The 12071-nt window shown below is 31.1% G+C and overlaps 1 protein-coding gene across 1 annotated transcript in view; it reads right to left on the bottom strand.

The window, feature by feature from the left end:
* Positions 1-11742: 11742 nt before the first annotated feature.
* The window catches only part of HELRODRAFT_174447 (hypothetical protein), a gene marked incomplete at both ends in the record, with an annotated part of 2192 nt that continues 1863 nt past the window's right edge, over positions 11743-12071 (bottom strand). The window contains one exon of the mRNA XM_009021902.1: positions 11743-11762. Coding sequence (XP_009020150.1) covers positions 11743-11762 — 20 coding nt within the window. The remainder of the gene's footprint in view (positions 11763-12071) is intronic.

The raw sequence follows: 12071 nt of genomic DNA, 5'->3' as shown, positions 1-12071 counted from the left end.
GATGGATGGATGGATGGATGGATGGATGGATGGATGGATGGAAGGATGGATGGATGGATGGATGGATGGATGGATGGATTGAGAAAAGAAAAGATCAAAAATTGATAAAAATCATACAATGATGAATTTTCCAATATCCATCTAGATTTATGAACGTTAGATCAAATGATGGATTAAACAAATTGAATTCAAAAAAATATTTAAAATATTAAACTAAATAACATCTAAATTATTTATTTTTTTAAACAATCTTTTAAAAATATTGCGTATATAAATACTATAGGAAAATTTTAGTCGCATACCAGCCAGCTCAAAAATTAAATTCATCTGCATTTATTTAGTAATTTAAGTAACAGTATTTGAATGACAATTTCAAACATGCAAACTGGAGTAATTCCACGTGCAAGTGCTGTTGGCAAAATTGCGCGTAGTGAGCTAATTAAAATTTACTGATTTATTTGAAAAAAATTGACATCTACCGCATTTTTTAAAATTTATTCATGCGAGAATAATGTTTTACAATCATTTTCATTCCCTGTCCACTATTTAAGTATTTCTAATTTAATTATCCTGAAATAAAAATATCAGTTAAATATTTAAAAAGATATAACTCCTCAACTTAACAAAGCAAATCTGGACACTTCTGCGTGCGAATGTTAATCATGAAATGGATGCTGTTAACCCAAACGCTACTGATAAATCTCACAGGTTGTTTCAACGTGTATGATGATAATATTTGGACTTGTTTCCCACTCCAACACTTCCTAGGTCTTCAAAATGAAATAATATAAAAATAAAATATTGACTAATAAAAAATAAAAACATAAAAACATTAAGAAGAAAGATTAAACAAATAACGGAAAATAAGTGAACAAGAACATGTAAATTGGAATAAACAAATAAATAATGCAGATGAACAAAACAAATTAAAATGTGTCAATTGGTTAATTAATTAACAAACAAAAAAAAACAAATTGAAACAAATGTTTCGCCAAAGACGAACGGATGAACGGACGGACGGAACGAACAAAGGAGAGATAAAAGAATGAAGGAACAAATGAATAAATGGATGAATGAATGAATTGCAATTGGTCTATTGTTAATGCAAGATCAACCAAGGACCTCAGTTAAGTCGCTTGCTACGTGTCTCTGCATGCCTGTCTTAATTAGTTTTTATTCCCCAATATATAAATATACGCTCTCACATACTTCTATGTATTCATATATATACATGTAATCATATATAATAAATATATATATATATATATATATATATATATATCACTTTATATATTTATTCTGAATAGTGTGTACAAAAACACATGTTGATATAGATATTTAAAAATATGTAATGCATTTTTCATTTGTATTCCTACGAATATGAATTAAGTTTTTATTTTATATAGGCAAGCTGTGTGTTCAGTTAATTAATTGCATACTAATCACTTAAAGTAGAAATACGGTTGGAGTAAATTGAATTGCGTAAATTGAACATTTAATACATTAACATTTAATAACATTTCATATAAGAATATATATATATATATATATATATATATATATATATATATATATATATATAGAGAGAGAGAGAGAGAGAGAGAGAGAGATAAAGAGGCAACAGATACATCCTCACATGCACGCATTCAAATAAAACCTCGAGACAACAAACGATATACGGATGCACATTCCAGGCATACAAATTATTTAACAGCCCGTTATGACGAATTCCAAAAAAAAGAACATTCCGTGAAAATTTATTAATGAGAAATATACAGAAAGACTCTGGATTAACGAAGACGAATGCGCAGATGAGAAGCATAAATAATGTTACGTCTACAAATACAAACACGCGTTTGTATTTATACTTACTTGATCAACTTACGTACAAGCGTTCAACTTTTGTAGAAACAGTCTTTCTTTAACATTGTTTTTCCGTCCTCGCCATCAATACGAAATGACTTAATCGAAAGTGGCGTGCAATCAGCTCAACGCTAGTGCAAGATCTTTCATTACGAACACTTGGTCTCTAATCGTAATGATTAAAAATTTTTATCTAAAGTATTACTTCCAATCGGTCAACAATTTACCAGCTTAACTATTTCGCCTGTCGCTTAAATACACGTACTAGGATTAACTTTTCAAAATACTCCTTCAACACGGCCAATAAAATGCTCCCTGACAGCATTTAGTAGCAACAGAGCAAATAATTTGTTCTGAGTCATTCCATTCAACTAATATTAACATCGCGTTTTTTGTCAGTTGTTTTATTACTAGCATCGATAGTTTTTGAAATGTAAAATATTCACTTGCTACTGTATACTGTTTTGTTTGTTAATTTGTTGGTAATTATTCATTATTATATAATATTTCGTTTGCCATCTCTGACTCTTTAAAACTTTTTTCACTGCAATGTCTTCTCACGACTGATTTAAGCATTCCCAATAACTTCTTGGTCCATAATTTATTATATCAACTCGTGGAAAAGGAATTAATTATTGCAAAAAAAAACCACTTAATTCAAAACTATGAACTAATTTGAGATTGACATTGTATGAATTGATCAGTGCATTACTTGGAATGCATCAGTGCATTACTTGGAATGCATCAGTGCATTATTTGTTGTTTGTGAGTAGGCATCAAGATATTATTTCCACATCACTTCGTCAGAAGCCATCAATCCTCTTTTAAATTCGTCGTTAAGTGCTCCCACGAGAACACTGCTGAAGTAGAGACTGGCAAATTAAAAAATTCCAGATCTTAATTCAATATTTTTTTGTAAATCCGCACATTTATTTCCATTTAAGATACTTTTAAAGATACTCCCAAATCTTGTATCATACGTGAATGTAATGATCGGTTTTTCAGTTTGAGATAAGCGTTTGGTATCATGTTATTTCAATTTAAGATACATCTGCAACCTTCATCATAATTACATAAAGAACTTATTTATCCATACGCAAGGTTTCAACTCTATACGGTAATGATGTGATGAATTTAATAACAAATTATTTTCTTTGTCAAATTTTTAAATTAATTGTTTAGACATTTTTATATCTTTTTCAAGATACACTCACACTACAAAATATACCGAATGGAAGTTTTAAAAAAATTAATTTGTCTTAATCTTCGCGTAATTCAATTAGACATTAAAATAGTAATTTACCAAAAACCTCGTCTCCCCGTCGGGGAATTTAACCCCGGTCTCCCGCGTGACAGGCGGGGATACTTACTACTATACTAACGAGGACTTGCATCAACTAATTCTACGTTTTAATTTGTGAGTAGTTAAACTATTGATTGGATGTAGGTGGTTGATCTGATTGATTATGATTATAATTACTACAATTTAACGGAATCATAAAAAAAACGTTCATAAATCGTTTACTTACTATTATATATTAATTCTACTCAACCATGTAACTTTTAACTTTTACTGTTAACTATTAACTTTAACTACTAACTTTATTTGCAACTACTACAAATATCATTATACTTTATTTTATAGCCAACTTGAACAACATTAATTAATAAATTTAGCGCAATTTTTGTAATGATAGTTGAATGTTTCGACAAAACGCTTCAGTGTAAGCTTTCATTTATAATCAAATGTGATATGAATTATACTTAGTCTGAATAATATTAACATAAATACTGGTAGTAAATTTTTCATATTTCTTCCTTGCGAACCAAACTCAAATGAAAATTTAAATCATGATGACCAGAATAAAGAATAAAACACTAAAATCAGTTAGTACTTTCCCAGACTTAAAGGCAATTTTGATGTGTTTAATTGTTAGTTTTTGATATTCATATGTGGCAGGCCTATGCTAAAGCCCGTAACTAGTGTTGTAGACAAAATTTTTCTGTAAGGTAGGGGGCGGGGGTTTGAATTTAAAAAATTGACAACTTTTTGGCTTACTCTACATTGATCAAGATTTTTAGATTAGGACTTGTTTTGGACCTGTTCTGTCTTTTCAAATATGCCACAATATTGCTATTGTTAACTGCAACTTTTAAAATTTAAATCTAACAAAATATACGATGTGCCAGAAGTTTCATCTCCGAAGCTCTCCTTAGGCTTCACAAAACGAAATTTTAAAAAATCAAAAACTTTTGTAAACATTAAAGATTATAATATGTACATTTAATTAAATTTTCAAAACTAACAAACTTTTTGCATGCAAACATAAAAAAGAGCATGCAAACCAAAATACAAACAGTCAAACGGACTAAACCTTCCAATAAATACACAGAGAAACGTACGTACAAAAACACAATAAAATACAAACAATCATGCGAACAATTCCTGCAACACGAATGTAACTTCTCGTGGTTCTCTATGATGAACAAACCATAGCATCAGATAAGCATTTTATTTACGCGCGATCTAAAACGTAATGTAAATAAAAATAAGTCCTCGTTAGTATAGTGGTAAGTATCCCCGCCTGTCACGCGGGAGACCGGGGTTCAATTCCCCGACGGGGAGACGAATGATTTTTACCATCACTGTTGACTGAATCACTTGAAATTTTTTTTATCAAATGTTAAAACTGTTTCGTAGTATTTTTTTAGTTTTATGTTTCATCTTAGTTTGCAGATATTACAATAATTTGTTTAACCGTTTAAGCTTATCTTTTAAGCGTAAAAGAATATCTTAATTTCTCATTAGAAAAAAATTTATTAATTGAGCTAAATGAGCGTTCTTTAAATAAATGTAAGAAACCAATTAGAAAAAACAAATTTTGAAATTAAAACAATATGTATAAATTTTTAAATATATTCAGTAGCTTACGGTTTTAATATTAATTGTATTTATGGTTTAAAAGTTTAAAAGTAAATTTAAGATTTAGAAACTTAAACCCCTGGCCTAAATCTGTCGTTTTTGGAAGTTAAAGTAAGTATTCTTTTTCTACACTGTAAAACTGACAATGGGTAGAACTTTTAAAAAATTGAAATAATTAATTTATATACCCAGCATGAATGTTCGAACCAAATTATATGTGCCTTCGTACCGAAAAATATGTACGTAAATGAATAGTAAATAGTACGCTTGTGAGGTAGTGTGTCCAACACACAACATAATGCGAACTTATATACAAACAATACCTGCAACTAAACTGCAACTTCTCGTTCTTCTCCTTCACGAACCACCGCTAGCATCAGATAAATAATATAAATAGTGTGATAGAAATAGTAAGTCCTCGTTAGTATAGTAGTAAGTATCCCCGCCTGTCACGCCCGGGGTTCAATTCCCCGACGGGGAGGCTGTTTTTTGTTGTGCCGATTAAATTGTTATACGTTAACCGTAAAAATTTATTTATTTAAGAAGATTTTTTTTAACTTTTGTTCAATCATCATTTTAGTCGGCAAATGTTAAAAAAAACTTAAATCCTCAGATTCCTTTTTTTTCAATCTAACATAGCCAAATTTATAGATTTAAATAAAAACAGAGCAGATTATAAATTAATATTATACAATTACGAATCGATTTTATTTGTTTGTAAGTTTGTAACAGTGCAAACGAGTGTAGGGACACATCCATAAATGAAAATTGACAAACTTACAATACAAACATTATTTTATTAAATTAAAATAACAAAGTTATAGAAAATTTAATCGTGCAAACCTGCGAACAAAAATACAAACTGAAATACCAACTAATTTTAAATGCATTTATACAAATATGCATTAACAAATATGCAAACCAATCTCTCAAACAAAAATACAAGTTAATTATTTTTCTCATTGATTTACAAATCCTAGCATATTAGCATCAGATGAGATTTTATCTACATAAGATCAAAAACTTAATGCAAACAACCATAAGTTGTCGTTAGTCTAGTGGTGATACAGGGAAGACCGGGGTTCAATGTTGACTGATTTTTTCACTGTCACTATTGAATTATTTGATATAAGTATTGAAAACTTGAACTATTAAACGTTGAAATCGTTTCAAGTTAATTTTTTAATTTTTTTAATGTTATTTTAGTTTGCAAATATTACCAAAATTTAGTTACTTTATTAGGTCAGCCACATAGGAATACAAGACAAGACTTACATAGAGAAAATTTTAATAAATAAAATAAAAGCGCGTTTTTTAAATGTCTTAAATGTTTCTTAAATAAAAACCACCAAAAAAAAGAAAAATTTTTAAAAATCGGTTTAAATTAAAATTTATAGGTATATTAAGTACCGTGCTGTTAATAATAATTATATTTATGGTTTAAGTTTAAATTTTATGTTGAGATGCTTAGACCCCAAGCCTGAGTCTGTCGTTTTTGGGGAGTTGGTTAGGGTAAGCATTTTTCTTTCAAACTGTAAAATTAATTTATATACACAGCATGAATTATGTGTCTTTGTTTGTACCAACAATCAAATGAGAGGTAGTTTCCAAACATACAAACAAACCCGCAATATTATAATACGAACATATTTACAAACAATTTATGGGAAAAAATGCAATTTCACATTGTTCTCCTTGATGAACAAACACTAGCATCTAATAAGCATTTTAATTACGCATGATTTTAAACAGGGTGTTGAAAGTTACAAGTCCTCGTTAGTATAGTGGTAAGTATCCCCGCCTGTCACGCGGGAGACCGGGGTTCAATTTCCCGACGGGGAGGTCAATTTTTTTTACGGAGCCGATTGAGTCATCTGACATTAACTGTAAAAAGTTAATTATTTCACGGTAATTTTATTAGTTCCATTTTAAATATTTTTAGTTTGTGAATACAGAACAATATTAATTTTTTAATCCACATATTCCAATTTTTTACAAATATAACATAAACCAAGTTTAAATGTTTCAATAAACGAAGTAGATCGCTATTCAACCAAAAAGTTATTTCAATTGTTTGCAACCAGAGCAGCGTAACGATTACATTGTAACAAAAACGATTGCATGAACATGGGCACATGTTATATATATAAAAATAAATTGACGAACTTAAATGTGAACATTCAAATAAATAAACATCGAACAAAATAAAAAAATTTTTAAACATACAAATGTACAGACAAAAATACAAACTAGCTTAATACACGCAATCAAACATACAACAAACATTATATTCTAACAAAAATGTAACTTCTTGCATTCTCACTGATGATCAAAACCTAGCATCAGATAAATATTGTATTTAAGCATGATTTTAAACGTAATGTAAAAGCTTTCAAGTCCTCGTTAGTATAGTGGTAAGTATCCCCGCCTGTCACGCGGGAGACCGGGGTTCAATTCCCCGACGGGGAGAGTTACTTTGATTTTGTAGAAAATTTTTGATAACTGTCAATCACTATTGAAGCGTTTGTGTGTTGTATGTTGTAGAAAAATTTTTGCAGTAAATTTTAATTTTTAATTCTTGACCGCTAACAAATATCAAAAGAATGTTGAACCCCAAAACTCTTTCGTAACAATGAAAAAACTTATATAAATGAATAAATAAATTTGTTTATTATGATTATGCGTCAATTGATCGGTTGAATTTAACAAAATTATCAAAATGAGACATGTTTATACATACCTACGTGAACACACAGACGCAAACGGATGAACATCAACATAACACACAAACAAATGTCTAAGAAGCATGCAAACAATCACATCCTGCAAACAAATCTTGCAAACAAACATACAAACAGACATGCGAACAGTAAACATATCCAATATGGTATTCATTTGAAATGTTTTGCATGAACAAAAGGACAATCTAAATAGAACAAATTAAATGTAGACATGCATTAATAACCAAAAATGCACTTTTATATAAATACACATGTACAACTGTACAGAGGTAAAATAATAATAATATATGTTTGCGTCATTCACACGCATCTTCCTGTATGTTCATACAACACGCACACGCATATACAAATATAAACAGTACACAAATAATGTGCTTTTGCATAAATGTGCAGTGCACACACAGTGACAAAGAGACATGCAGACAAACAAACAAACACACAAGAAGACAAGGAGTGCACACATAAGCGCGTTGAACTAAGGAGAAAGTTGATAATAAATAGTTGATTGAATATAAAGTTTCAAGTGGGCAAATAGAAGATGAAAAGAATTCATGGAAGATGTTTGTTTGCTGTCTTCAGAAACTGATTATGTGATTATGCTGGAGGAATATAACACGATCACGAAATCTTATGTTTGTGCTGGTGTGTCTTTGTGTGTCTTCGTGCTGGTCTGTGTTTTTGTACTGGTCTGTGTTTGTGTTGCTGTTTGTTTTCGTGCTTGTGCATGCTCCGTGATTATTATATGCGTCTTTTTCAGTTTTGCTTAATTGGTGTGGTGTGAAACTTTATAATTGCAGTTTATTACAGATGTTATGTGAGTGTTAGAAATGATGAAAATGATGATATTGGCACAAACCAGGCTGGCAAGGCATTATTTGAATTGAGTTATCATAAAATATCAGACTGGTTATATGAATGATACGAATGTAGTGTGATATTCTGATCATAGGACGACACATTCACCTATCTGCTTTGTAGGTATATACGTGCTCTATTTCTTGGGATTTTTGTAAAACTGATTGTACGTAAGTGTACAATGTATGTATGTCTGTATTCAAGTGTACAATGTATTTTTGCATATAAGTGTACAATGTATGTATGTACGTGCGTTAGTAACATACGTGAGACAAAAAAAAAACTCCTAAAGTTTCAACGCGCAATTCTGAAAAATTGTTCCATATAATGTTATATGGAACAATTTTATGTTATATAACAGATGTTATAACAGCAAGTTTAATGCAACGATGAAATACTACACCCTTGAAAAATGTGCACATACACACATGCATGCATGTACAACGGACGTGTGGGATCTTTACTGCAAATCATAAGCACCACACAAACATGCACACGAACGAAAGAAACACATGCATGCATAGGTACTTAAAGATTTTGAAAAAGTAAAGATTACAAGTGACCGGAAGAGATGAAGTGAAAGAAAGTGAGTGAGTGGAGTGAGAGAGAAAGAGAAAGAGAGAGAGAGAGAGAGAGAGAAATAGATAAATACATTTGTATGTTTAAAGTGTACTGTACCGTAAATATATATGTTATATGTTTTATGTTATCAACAATTATCCATTACAAAATAGAGAAGCCAAACTGAAAACAAAAGCTATCATCAACATCATCATCATCGTTATCATCCTCCTCATCATCATCATCAACTTCATCAACATCGTTATCATCCTCATCATCATCATCAACATCATCATCAACATCATCATCATCATCATTACAACAACAACATCATCGTCATCATCACATCATTATCGTCACATCAACATCATCATCAACATCATCATCATTACAACAAGAACAACATCATCGTCATCATCACATCATTATCATCACATCAACATCCTCATCATCAGCACAACAACATCATCATCATCATAGTCATCATCACCACACCACACACAATGTGCTGCTGAATCAGGAAGCAGGCCATTGCTGATTGATTAAATGACCGTGATGATGATGATGACGATGAAGATGATGACGATGAAGATGATGACGATGATGATGAGGATGGTGATGATTGAATGATATCAATTATGATAATGATATTAGTGGTGGTGATAGTGATACGAGAACGACGATGATGATGACGACAATAATGGTGATGGTGATGATGATGAAGATGATGACGATGATGACGATGATGATGCTGGTAATTACGATTATAACAAAGAAATTAATACCACAAAGAATTTTGAGATACACATCAATGAAATTAATGTATTGACATGTACGGTTAACAGATAAAGCCATAAACACACATACACACGCATACACACACATACACGCATACACACGCATACACACACATACACACGCATACACACGCATACACATACATACACACATATACACACATACACACATATACACACACATACACATACATAGGCAGTAAATCACGTGCAGTTGCATAACATATAAATAAACTCTTAGATATATAGTTATATATTGTTTGTTTGTGTGTGTGTGTGTGTGTGTGTGTGTGTATGTGTGTACATGTTTGTGTCCGTGTGTATGTGTGTTATTGTGTATAAGTTTTCAATAAGTTGTTATTAGAAATTACGACAAAAATTTTATTTGATAATTTTGAGACGACAAAAATAACGATGATGATGAATATGATTATGGTGGTGATGAAGTAGATGATGGTGGTGATGATGATGATGATGGTGATGAAGAAGAAGAAGATGATGATAAAGAAGTTTATGGTAGTAAAGATGATGATGGTAATGATGAAGACAAGGATGAAGATGACAATGGAGATGATGATGAAGATGATGACGATGAAGATGATGATGACGAAGATGATGAAACCAGTGATGAGAGTGGGAGTGGGTGGTTTTATATTTCAATCGACCAATTAGAAGGCACCAAGACGTCTTATTTATTCAATCAACGTTGTTGCTTTGTATGTATGTATGTATGTATGTATGTATGTATGTGTGTGGTTTTTGTGTGGTTTTTGTGTGTGTGCGTGCGTGTGGTGTTTGTGTAGTTTTTGTGTGTGTGGTGTGTGTGTGTATGGTTGTCATGGATATTTCTTCATTAATATGTTTATGTGTGTTCACAGTTACCAACAAACAATCAGACAGAATGACGAGTGGGTGTAGAGTGGATGCGAATGTGAACGTTTGATGATGTGGATTATTATTTTATTTTCTAATCATTTTCATCGCCACATGTGTGTATGTTTGTTTGTATGTTTGTTTGTCTGTATGTATATATGCATGTGTATGTGTTTGTGTATGTATTTGTGTGTGTATGCATATATGTGTGTGTTTGTGTGTGTGTGTATGTATGTATTAATATATGTGTGTGCTTATGGAAGAGGTATAATTATTATTACACATAAACAATCTCACAAGTGTACATGAAGAATTAATTCTAACTCATAAATATAAATGTGTGCGTGTGTGTGTGGTGTGTGTGTGTTCCATTTTCATCATTATCATCACCACATTTATTATCATCACCACATAGTCATCATCACCACTATCATCATCAGCATCATCATCATTATCATCACCGACATCAAGATCATCACCATCATCTTCGTCGTTTTTTTCTTCTTCATCATCATCACCGCCATCATGAGGGACGGGCAGTATTGTCCAGTTAATCGCCAGTTAAGTCACACTTGAATGTCTCAATCAACAAATGCACGTTGCAATTAGCTCCATACATTTATAAACACATGTGTATACACACGTGTGTGTATGTTTATGTATACATATTTGTTTTATATACTTGTGTGCGTGTGTGTGCGTGTTTACGTGTGTGTGCTTACCTACATAAGTTTATTTCATTTGTTTAACAAGATTTTTTTCAAAAAACCAAAGCTTATTTTTTTATAAAATCCATTTATAATACGAGCACGGTTAATTACATATATACTATTCACAAACAAACAAACACTCTGTATTTATATACACACACACAGACAAAAAGAAAGAGAAAAAGAGAGAGAGGGAGAGAGTGGATTATTCTTTTCTTCTCATCATGCAGGCACATCTGTTGTTAATTCGTCCATAGCGCCCGAGCTATCCATGCCATATAATGCACTTTCCAATCAAGTCTTTAAGCCTTTTCCTAGCATTTATATTGTTATGTGTTTGCTCGTTCGCTCGTATGTGTTTGTATGTGTTTGTTATTTTGTACTTGTTTGTTGGATCTAATGTGTTTATTTATATATACCTATATGTTGTCGTATATGTCTGTCCGGTTTGGGAACAATGTGGTGTTTATTTTTAAAATTATATTTAAAAAAAAGTTCAACCCCAGACATTAAAAGAAAGAGAATTTTACAATTCCTTTCACGATAATTATTCACAATTCTTTTATTCGCTTATCAAACCAGTTGAGATTTTTAACAAGATTCGTATAATTGATAATATAAAAAAATTAAAATATTATTTCTGTGAATTAATAATTATGTTATTTGTGTCTGATAATAATTCATTCTATAAGCTGATCATTTAAACAACGACAACAACAAAATCATTAAAATCACCATCAAACAATAC

The sequence above is a fragment of the Helobdella robusta genome (genome assembly GCF_000326865.2).
Source record: "Helobdella robusta unplaced genomic scaffold HELROscaffold_30, whole genome shotgun sequence".
Taxonomy (NCBI): domain Eukaryota; kingdom Metazoa; phylum Annelida; class Clitellata; order Rhynchobdellida; family Glossiphoniidae; genus Helobdella; species Helobdella robusta.
Note: the sequence above shows the minus strand (reverse complement) of the source record. Positions and strands in the feature narration are given on the sequence as shown.